The sequence below is a fragment of the Dermacentor silvarum genome, chromosome 7, assembly GCF_013339745.2.
Source record: "Dermacentor silvarum isolate Dsil-2018 chromosome 7, BIME_Dsil_1.4, whole genome shotgun sequence".
In the NCBI taxonomy this organism is placed as follows: domain Eukaryota; kingdom Metazoa; phylum Arthropoda; class Arachnida; order Ixodida; family Ixodidae; genus Dermacentor; species Dermacentor silvarum.
This window is the reverse complement of record NC_051160.1, coordinates 64,052,984-64,076,193: the sequence shown is the minus strand read 5'-3', so window position 1 is coordinate 64,076,193 and position 23,210 is coordinate 64,052,984. Positions and strand designations below refer to the sequence as shown.

Sequence of the window (23,210 nt, the reverse complement as noted above, 5' to 3'; positions counted from 1 at the left end):
CTTCAACCCAGCCTGGAGCACGTGAAAAAACCCCAGGTGGTCAAAATTAATCCGGAGTCCACACTAAGGCATCCCTCATCATCAGGTCCAGGCTTTGGCACGAAAAGCCTCGTTTACCGGCAGGAGCAAGAGCAGCAGATATTTATACTTTGAAGAAACGAAAGCCACTTTTGGTGACGTGTACCGAAATTTGAATTCTTATGTGCTCGAAAAACTCCTACTGAATACTCGCTTTCCTCCAAATTTGTATGCTTCATACACGGCATTTAGTTGTTCCCCCTGGTATCATCGGTAACTATGTGTGGCACGGTGTTTATAGTTATCAGAAGTATGAAGCAAGTTCTGAGTGACGAGCTATATATGTTCATTCTGTGTAGGTTCGTTACAGCCTTTGTAGAAAGTTACTCATGGAAGTGTAACAATCCTATGAAGCACGCTACTCGCCGGGGTGGCTCAGTCAGCTAAGGCATTGCGCTGTCTGAGCACGAGGTCGCGGGATCGAATCCCGGCCCCGGCGGCCGCATTTCGATGGAGGACGAAATGCAAAAACGCCCCTGTCTTGCGTTGTAGTGCACGTTAAAGAACCCCAGGTGGTCGAAATTAATCCGGAGCCCTCCACTACTGCCGTGCCTCATAATCAGAACTGGTTTTTGGCACGTAAAACCCCAGAAAGAGAAGAAGAAGTGTACCAGGCTGTCATACTGCCGCTAGTCGAATTGTTTCCCAGACTCTTAAAACACTGCACGAGATGCGGACTTGAAATTACGTGATAATAGGAAGAACTTTAAGCGCAATATGTTGCAGAACTTTCACTTTACTGCTAAATTCAAGTGTTGCCGATAATTACTAACCCTCGTCTTCCCATGCGTTCTCGTGCATCATACGAGATTCGTAGTTTTTCTCCGGTGTCCCCGGTGAGGTAAACCAGGCATCTGTTTATATCTGGGGGAAAATTAAGGGCATGGTACGGGCAATCTGTAGATAAGGTAGAAAGTTGGGCTAGTTGGTAACGGGCACAATAAGACATGGTTACTACAGTAAAAGAAAGGGACAAGAGAAAGAACACGGGACCACGATGTAGATATGTAGACGATGTTTTGTGTAGTCGGTGTAGATATGTAGTAGATGTAGTAAATATGTATGTAGATATGTAGACAGTGTAGATATGCAGACAACATGTAGACAATGTTCCAAATGAGTAGGTTAAATTCGCCTTTTCCAATAGAATAGACGGCTGCGCTGTCATAGTTACAACTACAACTGAAGTCAAATTTAGCGAACATAGGGGGAACAATACGCCAAGTTTATGTGCGATGGTAAATGCGTGTTCATAAATACAGCGTTTAAAAAACTCTAAGCAAGTATTCGAAAGTACCACGCTGCTGTTATTAGCTAGGTTTTCCAATGTCCCAAGAGAACTCTGCGTTTCAGACACTTTATACTTTCACGGAATAGAGAGTATTTCAAGTACAATGTGTTGGCAAGTTTTGACGTTTCTGGCTCATTTAGAAGCGTTACGAAGAATGATTGAACCCTAATTTTCTACCTTGTACTTTTTCATACGTGATATATTGGGTTCGCCTGGTGTGTTCACTGAAATAAAGGAAGCAGCTTCTTTATAGTTTGTGACTCTGAGGACCAGGTAATGTTTGATGTGTGAGTAAAATTCAAAATGGATGGGTAATTGAGACTTTCGCAATGAATTACGTATACAAGCAATTTATAGTGTGTTATGAGCCTGTCTAACGAGCGGGGCACAATTGAGCCCACTGCCATGACAGAACTGTAAATTCCACCAAGACAAAATTTAGCGAAAATTGATGGTACGCTATGAAAACTTTCTGTGCGAAGTTAAATGAGGTTGGAGCAAGCAGTGTCTTTCTACAGAAATCTTATTCATGTGCTAGAGCGTGTGACATGGGCACTTTCAGCTATGCTTCCCAGTTTCCCGACGTAGCTGTTGGTTACAACAGCTTTATATTACGTGGAAAGGGAAGAGGGGTCATGGTAAGTGCGACAAAATTTTTACGTTCCTGGCCTAGTTATAAGCGTTGCAAATAATTAGTGAGCCGTCGTCCCCCCCCCCCCCCTATTTTTCATACGTCATAAGGCGTTCCTAGTTGGTTTCAGCGATGTCCTCGGTGAACTAAACAAGACGCTTGGTTTATATCTGGCGAAAACAAAGGGCGTGGTATGGGCACTATGTAAGCGAACTTCAATGACAGGGGACTAATTATGATATTTGCAGTAAATTACGCAAGCAAGTGCTCCGGAGCTTTATGACTGTGTTTTATGAACAAAGCAGAATTTATCCCGATGCCCTGGGAGAACTGTTAACTCAACCGATATCAAATCTTCAAAAATTTGAGAGGGCATGGGGGGGGGGGGGGGGGGGGCGAGTGGGGAGGGAGCACACGGTATGGCGAAGTGACATGTGTGTTAATGAATTACTGGCTGTTTACAAATTTCCAACAAGTGTTCGGCAACTTTTTTAACTATGCGATATGTAATTCAGGGAACGCAAACTTTTATTGAAACTGTTCGAAAGGAACAGCTTCGCTGGAAATCTGGTTGTAATTCTCCAAGGTCACACACGTCTGCTGTCTTTTTTCTTGCGAATATTGCAAGTCATTTATGTTGATTGTACTTCGTTGTGTATAACCTCGACACTTTATTACCTTAATGAGAGATACATATGTGCTGTATATAGACTTAAAGTACAATTCTTTGTTTAATTAGCAACGTCGTCTGTAACAAATGTACATTGTCGGACGTGCGCTGCGCTGCTGCTAATGGGCGGGATCAGGGACCTCTGGGCACTCACTGCCTTTTGTTCCTGTATCATATCTAGATTTTACATAGTGTCAAGAAATAAATGCAAATTCAAATAATTTGTGGGCCTCCATGGTTCACCATGTGTGATGGATAAATAGGTTTATGTCTTAAATATAAAAATTACGGACAGACAGATTTCCCGGCTTTCTGACTTACTGCAAAAGTAACTATGTATATATATCAAAAGAAGCCAACAAACAATGACACCAAAGACAACATGGGGGAAATTACTTGTACTTACTAATTGAATTAAAGAAATGATAAATTAGTGGCAATGAAAACGGATGAACAAACAACTGTCCGCAGGTGGGGAATGAACCCACGTCTTTGTATTACGCGTGCGATGCTCTCACCATTGAGCCACCGTAGAGCCGTTTTTCCATCCACTTTCTGGGGTATTTATGTTTTACAACTAGAACTAGCCCTGGGAGTGTTAGCCAGCGCTACCACTCACAAACCTAGAGGCTGATGTGGAACATCCTTTCTGCCGCAGGCGTCACGAGCTAGTGATCTTTTTGGGTGATGGCAACTGATCAATAAACGCGCATCTGCTACCTGAAGGCATCAATGTTGCCGGAATTCTTTAATCCAATTAGCAAGTACAAGTAATTTCCCCCATGTTGTCCTTGGTGTCATTGTTTGTTGACTTCTTATGATATGATCAATAAAAATCGGGCCCCTCGGTTCCCTTTCTTCTCGTTCTGTTGAATCATCAAATACAATCAAATCAGTTTATTTTCCTCAAGAAGAAGAGAGTTGGCCACAAAAAGCTTCTGATTACAACAGCTTCGTTTTGCACCACTCCGTCCTTTCGTACGTGAGTCGAAAACGGCGCGTGTGAAGAAATTTTGCATTTCTAGGGAACTTTCATAAACAAAGAACGACGAACAGGGACACTAGAGCGTGTCTAGGGAAATCTGACGTCGAAGAATCTCGGGACAGCTCTTAGGTACCTCCGGTCCCCGAGGGGCGTGGCCCCATTTCCGCTGTTGCTTCATGCGTGTCGCAACTGGAATGCAACGCGAGTGCCCGGCCCACGACGTCTGTCTAAAATGGAGCCGTATTGTGGTTCCTTCCGCTGTTAGCAATACAACAGTGAAGTGATCGAGCTGTTTGTGCTACACGATAGGTAATCTGCTACGCCCCTGCTGTGCCGAGGCTGAGCGATAAGGAGTCTGAACGCCGGCGCTGTGTGCTTTCCGTTCCCTGTTCGACGCTTGCATGTTTTAGAAATATCGGCTTCCCCTTCAAGAACGCTCAGCCGACGGCGCGTCGAACTTGTCAAGTTTGTGCTTCGTATTCACCGTGGAGCCCGAGCACTGAACACCACACAGACAGTGTTGCGAGGTGTGTGTGCTTGTTTTTAGTCTCTCTCTCTCTCTCTTTCTCGCCCTTTTTGTGTGTGTTCGTGTGTGTTTGTGTGCCTCTTTCGTGTTGTTCCTCTACAGAACGCTTATTCTCGCTAGATTGAACATAGAAAGGCCTGTGTGCATTGTCACTTAATGCACGGACCTTTCTCAGGGCACAGGAGCCTGAGAGTAAGTTCAGCAAGGGCATAATGAAATTATAATCTCGACGGCCACAAAGCCACCGTTTTAGAGGCTAGTAAACAGCAGTGTCTGTCCGTTTCGCTACTACCGGCTTCAGCATACGGTTCTTTTTTTTTTCTTTTTTTTTTTTTTGCTCGACTGTTTGAATTACAATGAACGGTTCGTGAATACAAACTGCACTGGTGAGTGCGTAGCTGATTATTTTTTTATGTGCGATGAGAGTCGTACGCTTTTGTTTAGGCGGGAAACACAACCGCTTGAATTTCATATCCTCTGGGTTTCTTTTCTTCGTGGATACGTATGAAGTACGTGAAATCCCTTAAATACATTTTGTTCCCGCTGTCGAGCAGTGAACTAGCCGTTTTTAAAGTAGCCATAAAAAATTTACCCCTTGCTTTGGTGTCACGAGGAAACACAAGATGTGGTGACGTCATGGTGTTGTTTATAGTGCTTACACTACAAGGTGTAACGTAATAAACTGAACAACTGAGCCTGTACGCGTTTGCAATATCAGACCACTGTGTTTACGGTAGCGTCTATGCGTGCATTTACACGCTCCGGCTGCAGCAGTTGTTGAACGACTGTCGGGCACACTTTCACATCCTCGAAACCGTACGTCGATATGCGGCGCGACATTCCTCGGCGTGAATTACGCAAGTTCCTTAACTGTTGCGGCACTAGCGGTAGGCATTCCGCAGTGGTAAGGTGCAGTGTTACGACATCGTTCCTTTCATGTGCGCGTGTTTTCGAAAGGCCTCCAGCTCGCATGTGGTGGTGCAGCTGTACGATTTTGAAGTAGGATGACTCACGCTGCCTTTGTGCTCCAACTCCTCGATATCGCCGTCACTATTGTTTGGCCCACGCTTCGCTGCAGCTGCGCCAGTACGCGACGACCGTCTTCACGAGGCTCAAACCGAGGCTACGCTTGACTGGGCCTCCGAACCTACCACGGGTGTTATACGGTTGTGCGCTCGTGTAGGTGTAGTACACCGCTGTGCGCACGATTGTGCTCGTGAAGAAGTTGGGTGACACTCGAGGAATTTGTCACACGACCACAAGATGTGGACGGGAAAAATCCGCAAGGGCGTCCGCGCACATGTGTGTATATTCGCATGCCTGTCTCGGTATCCCTTCTGATAAGGAGCTAGATCTGTTCCGGAGCAAAAGCTTAACGTGACAGGCGAAGGCGCGGTTATGAACGTGGCTTAAGCGGTCGCATTCCCGTGGAGGTGGAATGCAAAAAAAAAAAAAAAAAAAAAAAAAAGATGTCTATACTTTAGTGGTGATGCAGCTCAGGTTGTGTTGCTTTTGGATCGAACGAACTATTTTTTTATGTACGCGTGCGACAGCTCGTTGACATTGTGATGGTACGTAAAAGCACTCAAGAAACAAGAACTAGACAATGTCATGCCCCATCACGCGTCGCGAGGAGGGCTTTATAAATGACTGACTCGAGAAGTCGCATACTTGTACGTAGAATGGAAAGAAAGTAGCGCCGCCTTTCGTCTTCGGACAACGCATTCCTGTAAGTGTTTCATTTCCTAGCCACAAGAGGGCGCCCTAACCGCGCTGAAAAAAATCTACTAGTTGAAAACTAAGCTGAAAATTTAAGATCTTTCGTTTGTGGGTGAAACTTTTGACAGATTGCTGAGCGTCACTATCAATGATTGTTTTTTATATAATTATTTCCCAATGATATTTGGACGTAGTGTTCCGCGTGCACCCAGAGATTTTTTAATGACGGTGCCACTGTGTCGTCATTAGCGTTTTGTTCTTAATGAGCGGTTGCGGTCTCTCAGCATTTCGATTATTCCAAAATCTCCTTTTGCAGTACGTCACATTCAACACATCGAGCGCACAAGCTCAAGGAGCCATGCGAAGTGTTATTTAATTTTTAAAGGGACTGGCTTTCTTTGGGTCATTGTCCCGTTTTCTTGGTAGGTGGTCGGACGTTCTACTTTCACCACCGAAACAAAGACGCCGCCCCGCGCAACAGAGTTACCCCGGGGGATCCTTAGTCGTTGAGCTGGTCGAACGCCAAGAAACTGTTTGAGACGCACGTGCTGGCACCCTATACTACCGCTACAAATGTGATAGTTAACAGGCCTGGTCTCTTCGGAATTATACTCAATGAAGCAACAAAAGTGAAAAAATCAGCTCAGAAACACAGGACAACCACAAAGAAGAGACAAGACATGCACTGGCGCTGAATACAATGTATAAAATATCATGCACCAACTAGTCCCAACCTAAGTTTTATTGAAACAACAAGCGCCACCTCAATAGTTTCACAAATAAACCTTCAAGCACACCGTTCCCTTAATAAAAAGAATAGCGTTCTTTAACTGTCCTTCTATTCGCTTGCACTGACACAGATGGTCATCGAAACGCTAGCCCGGGTCTTTGCAGTTCTCGCGCTATGCAGATAACAGGGCAAGTTCGATGATGGTAACGTGAGGTTGTGCCTACCTTGGCAGTTTATTTATTTTTGTTGTCTCTATTAGCACTGTGTCCGCATACTGTTACAATAAATTCTCATGCTCTTTGTGCTCGAACAACAAGTGAATTTTCTTAATTCCCGCATAGTCACATCGCGATATAGCATTAATGTTTGCCCTTGTTATGGACTGCTTCTTGAAAACGTTGTAGTTCTGTGTATTGGATGCGACTACGGTGTTGAAGAGCAGGATCAGCTGTTATGCAGCACGTTTCAGAGTCAGAAAAATTAGTGGGCAAGATATACTCCGAAAACACAAAGACGGGTTAAAAATCAGTAAGCCCTGCCCGAGCAGTTATCTGTAACACAAACAAAAAAAAAGCCGAAGTAGGTACACCGAATTTTCGGAAAATCAAAACCGGAAATGTTGAATCCTAACTATGAACTAAGGCTTTTGAGTGCAAATGAAACATAGGGGAAGTTTTCTCAATTGTCCCTTATGTTTTAGAAAGTCCGAGTGGAGCTTTCACTAAAACTTGAAAGCCGGCCCCCAGTGTTTCAATTTCCTAACATCCTAGACCATGGTAGAGTGATATATCCACGGACACACAATGCTTTGAAGTTCTCGCCACACCTTTATAAATACAATTGAATCAAATGGGAAAAGTAACAATATAGACGTTTCGTTTAAGCGACGTAAGGAGCTTGCGTACGCGAGATCCCTAACTGCCTTGGCGGAAACCAAGCAGCTTGCGTTTGCAAGCCATACGCAAGGAACTTCCGTCCGCCTAGTAAAAATCCCTACAAGGGACGTAACTACCATCGCAATACCATGAGCTGATCGAGTGCCTGATGGCATTCGTTCCCGAGTTCGGGTGAAGTTGTGGACTTGCTCGCAAGATGAGCTTATTTGGTATGCAAATTCTGCTGCATTTTTGCGTATGTTCAGAGTCATGCACGTGTTCTTACTTTCACTCCTGCGCATCTGACACAGCTGTTGTAACTCTCTTGCAGATGGCAGAGACAGTGGCCACCAACCCCCTGGGAGACTCGCTGCTCCAATTCTCTCTCGACCTGTACAAACAGCTTGTCTCAAAGAATGGCTCCAGTGGAAACATCTTCTACTCTCCCTTCAGCATCTGCGCCGCTCTCTCCATGGCTCTGTCCGGAGCACGCAATGCCACTGCCAAGCAGCTCGCCGATGTCCTGCACGTCAACAGCGACGACGTTCACAAGCATTTTGCCAGCTTCCTCTCTAAGCTTCCTGGCTTTGCCCCGGACGTGAAGCTGCACGTGGCCAACCGGATGTACTCGGAGCAGACGTTTCCGGTACTGGACAGCTACCTCGCCCTTCTTCGGGACTCCTACAGCGCCACGATTGAATCGGTCGACTTCAAAACAAACTACGAAAACGTTAGGCAGCAAGTTAACGCCTGGGTCGAACAAGCCACGGAATCGAAGATCAGAGACCTTCTTCCGCCTGGAAGCGTGGACGGCTTGACCAGTCTGATACTTGTGAATGCCATCTACTTCAAGGGTCTTTGGAACTCGCAGTTTGATCCCAAGTCAACGCACCGTTCCAATTTTCACTTAGACAAGAAGAACAAGAAGGAAGTGGACATGATGTACCAGAAGAACGATTACAAAATGGGTCACAATGAAGAACTCGGCGTGAGTGCTTTAGAGATACCGTACCGGGGTGGAAAGACGTCCATGGTTATCCTTCTGCCCGACGATGTCGAAGGACTGTCTCAAATTGAGGACCGCCTGACCAGTCAGAAACTTTCTGACCTCTTGAAGCATCTTTCGTTTCGCTCGGATGTCAAGCTCTACCTCCCGAAGTTCAAGCTAGAACAGACGATCAACCTCAAGCAAATATTGACTGCTATGGGAATCGAAGACTTCTTCACACCGTCTGCTGACCTCACCGGTATCAGCGCGAGTGGGAAGCTTTTGGCCTCAGAAGTGTTTCACAAAGCTTTCGTGGAGGTCAACGAGGAAGGCACGGAAGCTGCTGCGGCCACTGCCATTGTTATGATGACCTACTGTGCGCGATTCGATGACGTTCGATTTGTTGTAGATCGCCCGTTCATGTTCATCATACGCAGTCATGATCCAGATGTAGTGCTTTTCGTGGGGTCTGTCCGCCAACTCTAAGCAGCGAAATGCACGAGTAAATGACTCCAGCGAAGCACATAATAGGGGTCCAATCAGTTATACCTTGCTGACATATTCCACTAAATTATCGCTACTTGTTCATGCTACACTATCCTCAACTCTCTAGTCGTAATAAAGGAGGTGTCCTGCTTTTGATTTGTGGAATACTTTTTCAGGCTTCTGGTCAAGAGGTATGTTTGACAGCCATATTGGTACTGCTGACGTAACGTGCGTGAAGGCGGTACAATGCGCACTGGTAGCCGCAGCGGCAGGCGAGGTTAAACTTTAGGAGTGATAACAATTAACTAATATTTTTCGGTCGTGAGATCATTTGTTACGCAGTAACAATCAAAAAGATTGACGAGGCTTTGAACCCCAAAGATGAATCATAAGCAATGCACCATGGTGCAAGGCTCGCTAAACGAATGTACACAGCTGTTTTTGCATTGCGCTCCTATAACAATGGGATCACTTTGGCTTTGAATCGAACCGAACCATAGACCTACGCTTAGCACCGGAACGCCATAGCCGTGAGACACTGCAGTGTACATGCACTCAGAGCTAAATCCGGTAGCCCAGCAGCAACGCTTATCGCATGGATGTGGTTAGCGCGTCGACTGCACCGGAAACGTAGGCATCAATGCCCGGCGTCGTTGCTATCGAGAACTAAGGCCCTGTGTCGTCTGTGACGCCAGACTGTTCTCGGCAAGTGGTAAAACACACGAAAGTTGGAATATTTGCTAGCAGCGTTTACAACTCGCTGTAGAGCACTACTATTAACAGTTGTGTACTCGCAGTGATGGCTCATGATCAGTGGCTCCGGAGCACGAGGTTTGCTCCAGAGCACGAGGTTCTGTTCAGGAGCACGAAGTTCTGTTCAGGAGCACGAAGTTGGCGGGTTCTATTTTCGAACGCGATCCACATTTTGATGGTGGCGGAATAGAAGAACGCTCTTTTTGGGTACCCGTTAAAGAAACCCCAAGATGGTCAAAATAATTCGGAGCCCATCACAAGGACGTGTCTCATAGCCCATGTGATGTTTTAGGACTCTAAGCCTAACAATTTGACCTCTCAGCAGACGGGCTGTGTGTGTTTAATATGTGGTGCATGTACAACTGTCACGCCAACATCGTACCTGCATTCTCGGTCGAAATCAAGGCATCATGCGAGCTCTTCACAGGAAGCTTTCTTTTACGGTACGATGAAAAAGTGGCTGATTGATGTGGTTTAATGTCCCAAAACACAGATAGTCTTTTGAAGTAGTTGGCGACTCCGTAATAATGTTCATTACCTGACTACATTTAACCTTGACCGTCATTGGCTGTAACTGTGTCATGTGAGGAGGCGCTTTCTCTCTTTATGCTGATTTTAAAAATCTGCAAAGAAAACCAATGCACTTATCGGGTTTGATAAGCATTTCGAAGCATTATATCAATTAAGCTCAATACGAAACGACATCTGTTGCGTACGTCTGTCAAGGAGTCAGCTCGCGCTTGAGCGCGTCCTTTGTAGATGCTAATCGCCATTTCTCGCGACGCACGGTAGGTGCACAGGCTCGAGCTGGCGCACGGTGGTAGGTGGATGTGTAGTTTGGGCTTTATAGCACCGGATTTAATCACAGCGCGCAGAACTTTCAATTCGACGACCAACTGCATTACGTTCATCTATTGGTGTAAAATTGTGGGCATTGACATATGTATCACGATGGTATTTTTTACGTTTTAATGCGATTACCAATCTTTGGAAACTTTACCAACTTTGGGGTATGTGTGATGAGCGTGTCTAACCTCTCTGACGCCAACTTAGGTCGCTCGCTATGTGCCACGGTATATGGGGCATACCCAGTAGTCCAAGTTGGCTTGAGAGGTTAGATGCGGCCATCGTGCATACGCTTTAAAATTTCTCCGGTGCTTGGCGGCAACGAAGCCGCGTAAAACGGGTTCCTCAAGCACAGAAGCACAGCGCTCTGGTAAGCTGCACCACAAATGCACCTCGTACGCGCGCACCAGAGTGCCACGTATCTCGGAGGCCATGGGTGAACTTCGCGGTGGCGCCGCTAGAGGGAAGCGCGAGACAGGTGCCCGGCCAGCAGCTGTTGACCAGCAGTTGATCAGCAGTTGACCAGTAGCTTCCAGGTTTATTTCATGCGGACGACATTGTGTTGCTTGCTAACAAGCAAAGTTATATGCAAGGTCTGGCTGGTATCTGTGGAGAAGAATGTGAGAAGTTAGGATTAAAATTTAGCGTTAAAAAACAGGTTTTATGGTATTCAATGAAAACAGTGAACAGACAGTGTTGATTCAGGGCCAGGAAATACCTCGGGTAAAAGAATGCAAATACCTTCGTATACGGATAAACGAAGGCGATAGATATCTGGAGACACAGGAGAAAACAACAAGAGCAAAAGGAAAGAGAAATGCGGCCATAATGAAACACAGGGCGCTATGGGGATACAATAGGTACGAGGTGCTCCGGGGTATGTGGAAAGATGTAATGGTTCCAGGGCGTGCATTTGGAAATGCGGTTGTTTGCTTGAAGTCAGGAGTACAATCAGGACTCGATGGCAAGCAAAGGTCAGTGGGACGCCTCGCTTTGGGCGCCCACGGGAAGACTACTAATGAAACTGTGCAGGGTAATACGGGCTGGACAAATTTTGAAGCAAGGGAGGCTCAGAGTAAAATTGATTTTGAAGAACGACTGAGGAAAATGGAAGAAAGTAGATGGGGTGCAAGAGTATTCAGGTATCTGTACATGCAAAACATTGACTCACAGTGGAGGAAAAGAACTAGGGAGCTTACCAGCAAATATGCGACCGGTATAGCCAGCAACATGGCCACAAAGAATGTCAAACGCAAAGTGAGACAGGCTGAGACAAGGTTATGGGTGGCGGCAATGGAAAAGAAACCTGCTATGACTAACTACCTCAAAGGAAAAATGGAAATCAGGAAAGAAACAATTTATGACAACTCAAAGGAAAGCTCCTTACTTTTCTAAGCGAGATCAGGATGCCTTACAACGCGCAGTTATAAGGCGAAGTACACCAAGGACGGAGCCGCATGTGCTCGCTGTGGTAAAGCTAGAGAAACGGTGGAACATGTTTTATTGGAATGTGAAGAAATCTACCCAGCTGCAAGTCTAGGCTCCTCTGACCTCCTTGAAGTCCTTGGGTTCAGGGATAGCACGGGCAAAGTAAACATGTCAGCTGTAGAGATTAGTAAGAGGCGGTTGGAGGTTTGGGGGCAGAAAAGTCGGGAGACCACAAACAACGGAGACGTACAGAAACAGAGTTCCCAGTGATGGTTCAAAAAGGTTCATGCCTGGAATTTTTTGTATTTGTGTGTTTCTCAAAAATAAAGGTAGGACATTAGGCAAAATAATAACAAGAGCTTGGTGGCGCAACCTATAACCCCGTTTCAAAGGGGACGCTCGTAGCATTCATCCATCCATCCATCCATCCGGCCACTCCATGTGCCTCGTCAAGCTATTCATTAAACCATTCTGCACTTGTGCATGCGTTACCTCTGTGTCGTATTGTTATTCCCATAATTGTGATCATCATAAGAATAATCGCAATATAAGACACATGCCCATAAGAAATATCGCTAATTGCTCTAGCGTCGCCGATCATCTTCAAATTAAGGGGGAAGGAGCCGCCATGTTTTGTTTGTTGTATTGCTATTTTTTTGTTTTGTTTTTGAGCCTAACCGTCATTCAGCCTAAAGCTTCTTCTCGCTTCTTAGAATAACAAAAATAAAGAAGGCTCGACGTTTCTTTTTTTTTACTTTTTTGTTAGTGGCAGTCACACGAAACCAACAGAGAATGATCGAAGTAAACAAAAGCATCGCGTAAATTATATGTTCTTAATCTAGATGAAGCAATTGTTTTTAAGAAATTATTCAGTTACGCACATATTGGAATCTATGTGAAGCGAGTAATCAAATGCTATGTTTGCCCATTTCATTCCAGCGTCTTCGATGTAAAGAAAACTAGCGTGCGCGCATGTGCTTTGTGACACGCGGCGATGAATTGTAAGTATGCGTGCGGTTGTGGCCTAATGGTTACAGGTTTGATCCCACCGTTAGCACGTAATTGAACTTTTTTATTAGGTATGTGCTGTTCGGCCAGACAGCAGCACCATCCAGCAGCCGCGGTCAGGAATGTCCGAGAGGGTCTTCAAAGAAAGCTTCGCTTATAACAGGCAATCGAAAGTGGTCTAAAATACAACTTGTCACAGGTGGGAAACGAACCCGCCTGCCATTCTGTTCACACCTGAGCCGTACACTTTCTCGCGTATGTGCGCTAAATATAGGCCTGGAAGTGTTAGCGAGTGCCACTCACGGCCGCGGCGGCGTACGTGGAATGTTATTTCAAGCGAAGGCTTCACGTAGCAGTTGAACTTTAAAGCAGGCAACATGGCCGATAGACCTTGGTATATGCCTTGTGGTTCTCGACAGCGTCGCGAGACATCCCCACCAGCGTCGCTGTTGTCGTACTCCGCCAGATTTCCTCTAGCGTTCTTAGTACGAAGCTTTATGGTTGCCTGTGAAATGGATCGCCAGTGAAAGCAGGTGATAACTGCAAGAGGTTATCGAACATCCCTCCCTGTCGCGAAGAGGTCCGGTCGGCAACAAGCACGACCGGCTTATCGCAGAAGCTTATTAACCCTTTTAAGGTGATAGCAGTACTGTATACTCTTTCTGGGTGAACGACCCCAGCGTATGTTTCTTTGTATTTCACGACAAAACCAAACTGGAGGGCAGCGATATCGGCTCTTTGTTCCGCTTCACATACTCATCGCGCGTGCTGCCAAAGTAGAAAGGACTTCACTGGCCTTATCGTGTAGCAAAATTTTGTTGCCCAATAATTTTCCGAGCCTGTATGTATAGTATGGATAGCTGTTAACCTCAGAGGAAAGGGCTAAACGCACTTCATAACTCAAAATTTACAAGTCAAACAAAAAAGTTTTTTCACGCTACTACGCTCCTGGACACGGAACCTAGAAACGCAAGAGATATTAGACACCAAACACCTACTGAAAGAGTGGATAAAATGCATCAACAACAGTGGAGCGATGTAGAATGTTACACAGGCTACCGGAGAGGGTGAGAAAAATGAAGAAATCTTTAAGCTTACACGATGCGAAATTGAGAAAGTGCCATGTTGAAGTACGTGACGCAGCAAAGGGAACTTGCAGATGCATTTTCAAAACCACGCTACTCTTAGAACTGTCTTCATCAAGTTGATTACAGGTGCTATATACTTCTCAAAGGAACTTCAAATGTCACTGTCGAACGGGAAACTGAAATATTGAAATCAACATCCTAAAAGTAACAACGGCACCGGATCAGCAAGCAACCTATAGTGAAAAAAACCCCATATTCCATGTAACTCCTTTATTCAATAATATCATATGATTTATGAAAAAAAAACGGTTTTTGATATGGGATCCTAAATGTTTCATACCGGATTATTGGATATGGGAGTCATCGGGGAATATAAGCTTAAGTGACGAATTTGTCACTTGCGCTTTTTGAACTCAAAGGCAACAATCGCCGGTGAAGCGGCATTCTTCTCTGCAGTAAGGCCAGTGTGCGCAGTTTCGTGCGTCGCATCGCCATTATAGCGGCTTTGTGGCCGTTGCCCGCGTGTGCGTTCACGTGGCACAGGAACTTCCTCATACCCTCACTTTTGTAGCACTGCCTCTGGCAAATATCGCACGTGTTCCTGGTATACACCAAATAAATCTAAGACATGAACTTACCAAGAAGCATGCCAAATAAGGATCCGCGTTTGGTACAGCATCGCTCTCTGCGCAACACAGGGTGTACGCGGACTAGTGAAGGTAAACCACTTTAGAGCGCCTAGATAACACAGTAATTGAGCAGACGTTTTTGTAAGAACATTTACCCGTTTTCTGTCTTTGCAGAGGAACTGCAACATGGACAGCGTACTTGGCACGTCACTCTTGAAGTTTTCCGTGGATATTTACAAGCAGCTGTACCTAGGTTCCGAGTGCCACGGCAACATTTTCTACTCACCGTTCAGCATCGCAGCGGCGCTGTCGATGACTCTTGCCGGAGCGCGAAACCGAACCGCCCAGCAACTACGCGATGCCCTCCACGTGACGAACGAGCAGTCTCACCATCGACACTTTTCGAGCTTTCTGCGCGACAAAATTTCCGGTTACGCTCCCGACGTCAAGCTGCACGTCGCCAACCGTATCTACCGCGAAAGGAGCTTCGGGTCCGCAAGGAGTACCTAGATTTTCTTGGGGACAGCTACGTCACCAGCGCGGACTCCGTCGACTTCCGAAACGAAGCGAACGAAGTGAGGCAGGAGACTGCCTCACTTCGACTGGGTCGAGCTGGTGACGTCGTCCAAGATCAAGGACCTGCTTCCTCCCGGAATCGTGGATTCTTGGACTCTCCTGGTTCTCGTCAACGCCGTCCACTTCAAGGGCCTGTGGAAGGACCAGTTCGACTCGTTGTGCACCCAGCGTCACGACTTCTACCTGGATTCGAGCAACAAGAAGGCTGTCGAAATGATGGTGCAGAACAATGACTACCGCATGGCCAGAAGCGACGAACTGAAGCTCACTGCCCTGGAAGTTCCTTACAAATGCCTGAACACATCTCTGGTCATACTGCTCCCGCAGGACGTTGACGGTATTGATTTCCTCTCGAACAACGTACGTAACGGCAGACAACCTGACCACCCACATTCGTAGTTTCCGCATTCGAAGGGACGTCGAATTGCGCCTCCCGAAGTTCAAGCTGGAGCAATCGATAACGCTGAACGACACATTGCAGTGTATTGGCGTTAAGGACCTCTTCTCGACCGACTGCGATCTCTCGGGAATCTGCGAGAACAGCAAGGTGTCGGTGACCAAGGTGATACACAAGGCTTACATGGAGATTAATGAAGAAGGCACAGAGGCGGCGGCGGCGACAGCCGAAATTGTACTAGAGTGCCTCTTGATCTCGCGCAAAATACGCTTCGTTGTGGACCACCCCTTCCTGTTCCTGATAATGTGCAATGATCCAGAACTTGTACTCTTCATGGGATCGGTCCGTGAGCTGTAGGATGCTGAAAGGTTTAGCCTAGTTCGTAAAAGAGATTTGTTATCAATAGACGTGCGCGAAGAACAAATTTTTCGAATACGAATCGAATACGAATTGTAGGTATCGAATATCGAATGGAATAGTCAAAGTCAGACGCATATATTTACAGCAGAAATATTTATTTCGCTATAATTAGGTAGCAATCCTGTACTGACTAGTGTGAGAAAGAAAGTTATCAGGCACAAATGATGATATTGAAACACAATGTCACTAAGTGGCATTAAAAGAACTTCATGAAAAGCCTTTCAGCATCTTTAGAGCTTGGTTGCGATCAAGCTTTCCAAGAATAAATGGCTGCTTTATGGTAAGCTTCACAAAAAACGCCAAATAAATAGTCGCTGAAAAAAGATTGAAGTTGTGGATCAAGACAAAAAAAAATATGCCGCTTGTGTGCCGTAAACACATGCAAAAGGACCCGTTGCAAGGAAAACATGACTGATTTAAACATTAAATATAAAAGTGCTACTTGACTAGATCGCCAAAAACGCTACATGACCAACTGCAAGCAAAAATCGTAGGTTGACATGCAAGATTCCACCACGAAGCCAAAAAAATAAACTTTGCCTTTCCCATTTTGTTTCTGAATAGCTTCGCAAGCTTTTGACGTTGCCTCACTTCTGATAATTTGCGATACTTTGTTTAGCAGACGGATAACAGCAACAAGACTTTAACAGTCGCTTGTTGCGAAATATTCTGGTTATGTAAAAAAATTCGAAAATGACGAATAGTTCCTCTTAGAATACGATGCGCATAGTTAGCTTGTAATATTCAATTCGTGTTCGAAACTTGAAATATTCGCCCACCCCAAGGTAGCAAACGCATGACGCTCGTTTTCATCCTAACTTTATTTTCGAAACAACATAGTGCAAGCAAGAGACCGCGTCCCCATTTCAATACGCAGCGGCAACTTCCACATCATGACCTTTTTCGCTGAATATCAACGCTAGGTTGAGGTCTGCTTTGGAGAACTTCAGTAATGTTCATATACTAAAATACAAATATAGTTTCCATTCATTGTTGTATAACCAGCGACGCCTAACTCCGTTTAGTCTTACGCACGCCACAGGGGCGTTCAAAGCTGGTTAGGTTGTAACATTTTTGGCATTAAATGTTTGAGACAAACCGATAATTATTAATAAATAGGAGACAGCAATCTGAGCTATCATAACTAATGATGCTTAGCATGCCAAAAAATTTACAACCTATCCGGCTTTGAACGTCCCTGCGAGGTGCGTAAGACTAAACGCAGTTCTGTGTCGCTGGCTGTATAACAGCGATCAATGCAAAATATGTTAGTATTCTAGTATACGCGTATATACATTACCGAAGTTCTCCGAGGCAGACCTTGACCTAGCGTTCGCAGTCACGATGTGAAGGTTGCTGCCGCGTATTTAAATGGTGACGCTGTTTCTCGCTTGTACAAAGTTGTTTCGAAAAGCAAGTTAGCAAGGAAAGGGCGTCACGCATTTGCTCACTTCCACAATGCGTTTGAGACAGACCGTCGAAACCAAATTCAAGTCTGCCACTTAGCATAAAATGTCGATACTAAAGAAAATATACGAACTAGACGCAGCCTTTATTCAGATCTGCTGCCTTCTCTATTTATTTCATCATTTCGTTGTCCTTTTCGTGCAGCCCAGATGGAACAAACTCCTTGTAACCTAGTAAAAAACCCTGTTCTCGCAATTATGACCCTTAGCGTCGCATTTGCTGCACAAACAAATCAGGTATCCTGATTATCAAAAAATACATAATAAAAGACGTCATAAGAAAGCCCATGCTGCGACAAGCGTTTCACTGGAGAGGACGCCAAAACAGCAGCGAGATTTTAAGAAGAAATGGCGAGGATACGAAAAATACAAGTTAAAATAGAGGCAAAGCGCGGAGATGATGGCGATGAGTGCACTCTGTCATTGGGAGCATTGAGGATAACAGAAATAACAGACTCGCGTCTTTTCAAACTGAAAAATAATGGCGTGTGAACACGAAATTTGTTGAAAGAATAGAGGTGAATCGTATAGAGGCTGATCGGCTCACTTCAAGTTGTGCCCACCACGAATGTGACTGGCCTGACATTTCCGGTATGTTTGAAAACATTCGTCTTCTGATACGCCAACACCTCCTAAAGCAGCACCCAGACCAGCGTGTTGCAGACGGATCGTTCCCTCCCCGTGTTCGTGGTCGAGGCTTGCCCCGTCGTGCTAGAGCACTGTTATACAAGTTAAGGGTTGGTTATGTGTTGGTGCGCGAACGCCTATACCGACAAGGACGTGTGTACAGCCCGTCGTGTACGTTTTGTGGCTCCTGTGAAACACTTGAACATGTCGTTTTATAGTGTCCCGCATTCGTTGCGCAGCGCGCATTGCTCATTAAAGAATGTAGACTTATTGGACTGCAATGTGCGACCCTTGACGATTGCGTGTTTCCAAGGGGGTCCGCTGCTCGACGTGACCAGGCCCGTCGAACCCTGCTAACGTTTCTGAAGGATACTGACTTGGCCTCCCGTTTATAGACATTATTTGTGTCTCCGTCATTTCTTTATTTCCTCTTTCCTTTCCTCCTATTTTCATTTCCTCTATTCCCTCCTCCTAGGCAGGTGCTGTGCCCCTCTCGGTGGCAGTGTCAGCTTGCTCCCTCCCTATTATCTTCGTGCCTTTGTTGTGTATATGTGTACATACGAAATAATAATAATAATAATAATAATAATAATAATAATAATAATAATAATAATAATAATAATAATAATAATAATATAATAATAATAATCGTGTAAGACTTGTGCGCTCTGAATCGGGGAGGGAAAAAACTAGTTTAATGAGACAGACTTCTTGAAGCCTGTGATTTTCTCTTCAAGGGGAAGTCATCGTAATGGGCGACTTCCTGCTCTGTTCGCACAGAAAAAAAACAAGTTTACAGCGCAATTCGTATCAACTTAATGATACGTACATGCGGCTAGGTTTTCCTTGCAACTGAACCTAACCATGGTAGGATGTAAGTGAAGATAGGCGTAACCGTACTTAGCGTGCTCGTGTAACTATGCTATTAGAGCACTCTCCCCAAGTGTAGGGAGCCAACCGGGCACGTCTTTGGTTAACCTCCCTACCTTTCCCTTCTCGTTTCTCTCTCTAGAGGCATAACTGATTGCACGCGCATGCACTGCTTGTGGGTACAGCACAGAACCGTGAACAAGATGTGGGCCACAGCTGGTCTTTGTACAAAAAAAACGCTCCGACGTCATATCTCGGGCAGCTGGGAACTCACAGCAAACCTGAGGTACGACCTGACCCGGTTAGTAGCCGGCATTTTTTTACTCGTTACGTACTACAGGCCAGCAAACGCTGGGCAACTTTCCGCGAGCGAGTGGCTGGTGAAATTCCTGTGTGACACCATCGTCAGACGCGCCTGTGAGTTCAAATGTTCAAATATATTTATTCATTCATTCATTCTTTCGCTCAACAATTATTCTACTTATTAAAATGGAGGCTATAGTATAGCATTATTGAGATCACTGTTGCCAAGACGCTGCCATAAATAAGGTTATAACTAAAACTTGATACTTTCAAGTTTAGAGACTTTTCAGATAAATAAAAGGCTAAATGAAAATAGCCCTCCCTTTCAATAATTATTTCGTTTTCAGAATTGGCACTTTTCGACATGCCACCTCGATAAAACACGCAAGTGTGTTTGCTAACGGCGGAAAATAAAACAAAGAAATAAACAAAGGAGACACTAGAGATGTTTAGGTCACTCGTAGGGTGCTGTCATGCGGATGTTTATTGTTTCTCGTGTAACACGGATGGATAACGCCAACTCGATTTCCAAGTACAACGTGTAATGTTGTTTGTGCGCACCTACTCTTATATTTGACTCTCTTTCACTTTAACTAAAGAAGAGATAACAGCGACAGTCACAAAAATACGCAGGATTATGATTTCCGGTAGTGTTGGCGAGCGATGGGTGGGAAAGGGTAAAAGCAATCACTTTCCCGCCATTGAGCGGCTTGGCCAAGTATCTCCAATTAGAGTCATATCGAAGTCTACAATTGTGGGGGGTTGAGGAAGCTACTCCTATTCTCTTCGCCCTCCAGTTCTGACGCCACTGATAGCTCCAGTTGAAATTTTCTATTTTATAAGTTTCCTTTTATAATCTTATGAAGTCCGACTTTATTGAACCCCACAGGGTCGTTGAAAGGCGCACACGAAGAGCCTATACAAAGGCTTAACTAGAGACGGACTGCCATGCCAGGATATCATCACGTATCGGTTTTCTCCTGGAATTTCTCCTACAACTAGTATCATAAAGTGGTCCGAATCTTGTCTTACAGCGGTGTCAACACGCAACATAAAATAAAATGGGTGCCTTCGGCTAGAGGTATCGAAAAACAGCATGCCATTCCTATAGCACACACACTAGACAGGATGCCGCACTATTCCGCCTGGCACAAACACTCACACTGCCCTACATGCTATCCAACATTACATTGAGAACAAAGCGAGAAAATTTCCGTGCTACCTACGTGGCAAATAGCCCAACGCATTGGGTACTTGCTGGGAATGCCCCGGAGTACTCTGTTCTCTTTGCATTCGAACTCGTGCCAACATCTAGCCATACCTTCCTTACACCTGGGACAGCTGGACCTCTCCCACCGCAAGAGCCATACGCCCGACATCGTGGCCACTGCGAGTAACCCAAATAAATTGCTTTAAAGAGTCCAGTGCAACTTTACAACTGCACAGTGCTGCCAATCTGGGAAGCCAGTTTTCTAATAAATTGGAGAACGAAATCCCAAGATTTGCCTAGATATTTGTAATACACAGTTGTTCAGTTTGCCAATGTGGTTTTTGCAAATATTAAACTTTTTTTGTTCTGCAAGTGAACTGCAAACTTTAAGTTTAAGCTTATTTCCAAGGTTGTTTTTATGAATTTAAATAATGAAGTCACTGCACTCAAGCCGAAATGATGTTGCAGTGGATGTTATGCCAACCAGAGTTCTTCGTGCTAACAACAAAGCCTCCTGCTTGAAACTATATTCGCGGAAGAAGACGTCAGCACCGTTCATACTTCGGTCGACAAGCAAAGATATCTGGACAACAGCAAAAGGCCAAGTTTGACACGGCACCTTATTCGACTTGTAAGGAAGCTGGCACCGGACGACCCTTACAGAATGTATCAGTGCTAAAACATTGGGCGACTCACGACAGCAATATAAAGTATGTGCAATAAATTCTTCCTACCTGCCCTGACCTACTGACGCAGCACCACCCCGCTACTGCAGTTACAAGTCATTTGCAGTGAAGCACGCAGCTATGCGTTAAATTTTGATTCCTTCATACCAAAATGCACCCAAGCACATGAACACTGCAGGTCTACAATGCAACTCTACAATGCGGCTCTGTACAGAGATTAGCATGTGCTGCTTTGTTTGGTATTGCAGCATCTGTTTGTTTTTCCGGTTACAGAAAAACATTTCATTCGAAGGGCGCATAAATCGACAGCATATGTGCTCCATTAAGGAGCTCAAGACATCCACGCCTTGTCGTTTACTTGGCGAGAAGGCGTTCGCAACTTCACAGGGCCGCAGTACAACCACAAGTCATAATTCTCGTGCTAATGAAGAAGGCAATTTGGGCGGACTAAAATCATGCCATTACGTCACGTCACCAGTATCGGTCATTGTGGCGTCGCAGCAGTGGTTTGTCATGTCTTTTTCGTTCATTCACGTCATAGCCCCCCCCCCCCCAATAAGGTTCCCTAAATTTGAAATATTTCTCTTAAACATGACCTAAAATCCATAGATCTAGGGAAATTTCCCTAGAGTTGGCACGCACTCCAACGGCACCACAACTTGGAACCCAGACTCCGACAGCGATGATTCGAATTAGGAGTCGTTTAAGAAGAGTGCTCTCTTAAAATGTTTGAAATGTGGGGGGTCCCTGTGAACAAAACACTTCATCGCTGTTGGGTCTGCATACTGATCTCGCCAGAGCTGGAAAGGAGTGCAGTGTAAAGCGAACAAGTACCAGAACGGCCGCAGGGGTCGTGCCTCCAGGCGGCACAAGGAATGACAGCTGGTGTTTTGTCATTAAATAAATCGCCAGGGGGTTATCAAGATTTATGAAACATAATGCAACTCTCCATGCATAAAGTAATGTTTCAATGGGCACGCAAAGCTGTGCTTGAGAAATGTGTTTTGCAGGTTTATTTATTTAAAGGCCTCACACACAACATACGGTCTACTACAATTGATGAGCGTATATAGATATTTGTTATCGTATGCATGTTGGGTGTGCAGATATATGCGAAAGAAGAGTTTTAGAGAATTGCGGATAGGTAATGTTACACGGTTAGATAAAACTTCTTTCTGTAGCCCTCTACTCAGCAATCAAGATATCGAGCTATGTAGCCGATGTTTAACACGCGCCACACTTCCGGTGGTGTTATATTTTTTCCGTTATTGAGACAGCAGACAAGGGACCAAATTCAAACCAGACCACATATGTCTGCATCTTCCTTCATACATCGTGTGCGCTCGCGCCAGATGTATGCACGCACACTGTGTGCGTGTGCGTGTGCGTGTGTGCGTGTGCGTGTGTGCGTGTGCGTGTGCGTGTGCGTGTGCGTGTGTGTGTGTGTGTGTGTGTGTGTGCGCGTGCGTGCGTGCGTGCGTGTGTGCGTGTATGTATGTGTGTGTGTGTGTGTGTGTGTGTGTGTGTGTGTGTGTGCGTGTGCCTGTGTGTGCGTGCGTGTGCGTGTGTGTGTGTGCGTGCGTGTGCGTGTGCGTGTGCGTGTGCGTGTGCGTGTGGTGTGTGTGTGCGTGCGTGCGTGTGCGTGTGTGCGTGTGTGCGTGTGCGTGCGTGTGCGCGTGTGCGTGCGTGTGCGCGTGTGCGTGCGTGTGCGTGCGTGTGCGCGTGTGCGTGCGTGCTCGTGTGTGTGTGCGCGCGTGTGCGTGCGCGCGTGTGCGTGCGCGTGTGTGCGTATGCGTGCGCGTGTGCGTGCGCGTGTGACGGATCAAATACAGGCACAGAATGAACTTTTCATGCAGTGCGAACACTTATTTTCGACGAAAGTGTTCGCCATTGTAGAACTCTCCTTCAATGAATGTCGTCCTTC

General features: G+C 45.5%; 1 protein-coding gene and 1 pseudogene across 1 annotated transcript; both read left to right on the top strand.

The window, feature by feature from the left end:
* The first annotated feature begins 3,812 nt into the window (after positions 1-3,812).
* LOC119458130 (serpin B4-like) lies at positions 3,813-16,723 on the top strand (annotated as a pseudogene).
* On the top strand, positions 5,038-9,135 carry LOC119458129 (leukocyte elastase inhibitor A). Its single transcript, XM_037719951.2, has 2 exons — positions 5,038-5,483; positions 7,837-9,135. Exons 1-2 carry the CDS (start codon positions 5,445-5,447, stop codon positions 8,977-8,979), a joined length of 1,182 nt encoding a protein of 393 aa, XP_037575879.1. The 5' UTR covers positions 5,038-5,444; the 3' UTR covers positions 8,980-9,135.
* Positions 16,724-23,210: the final 6,487 nt, after the last annotated feature.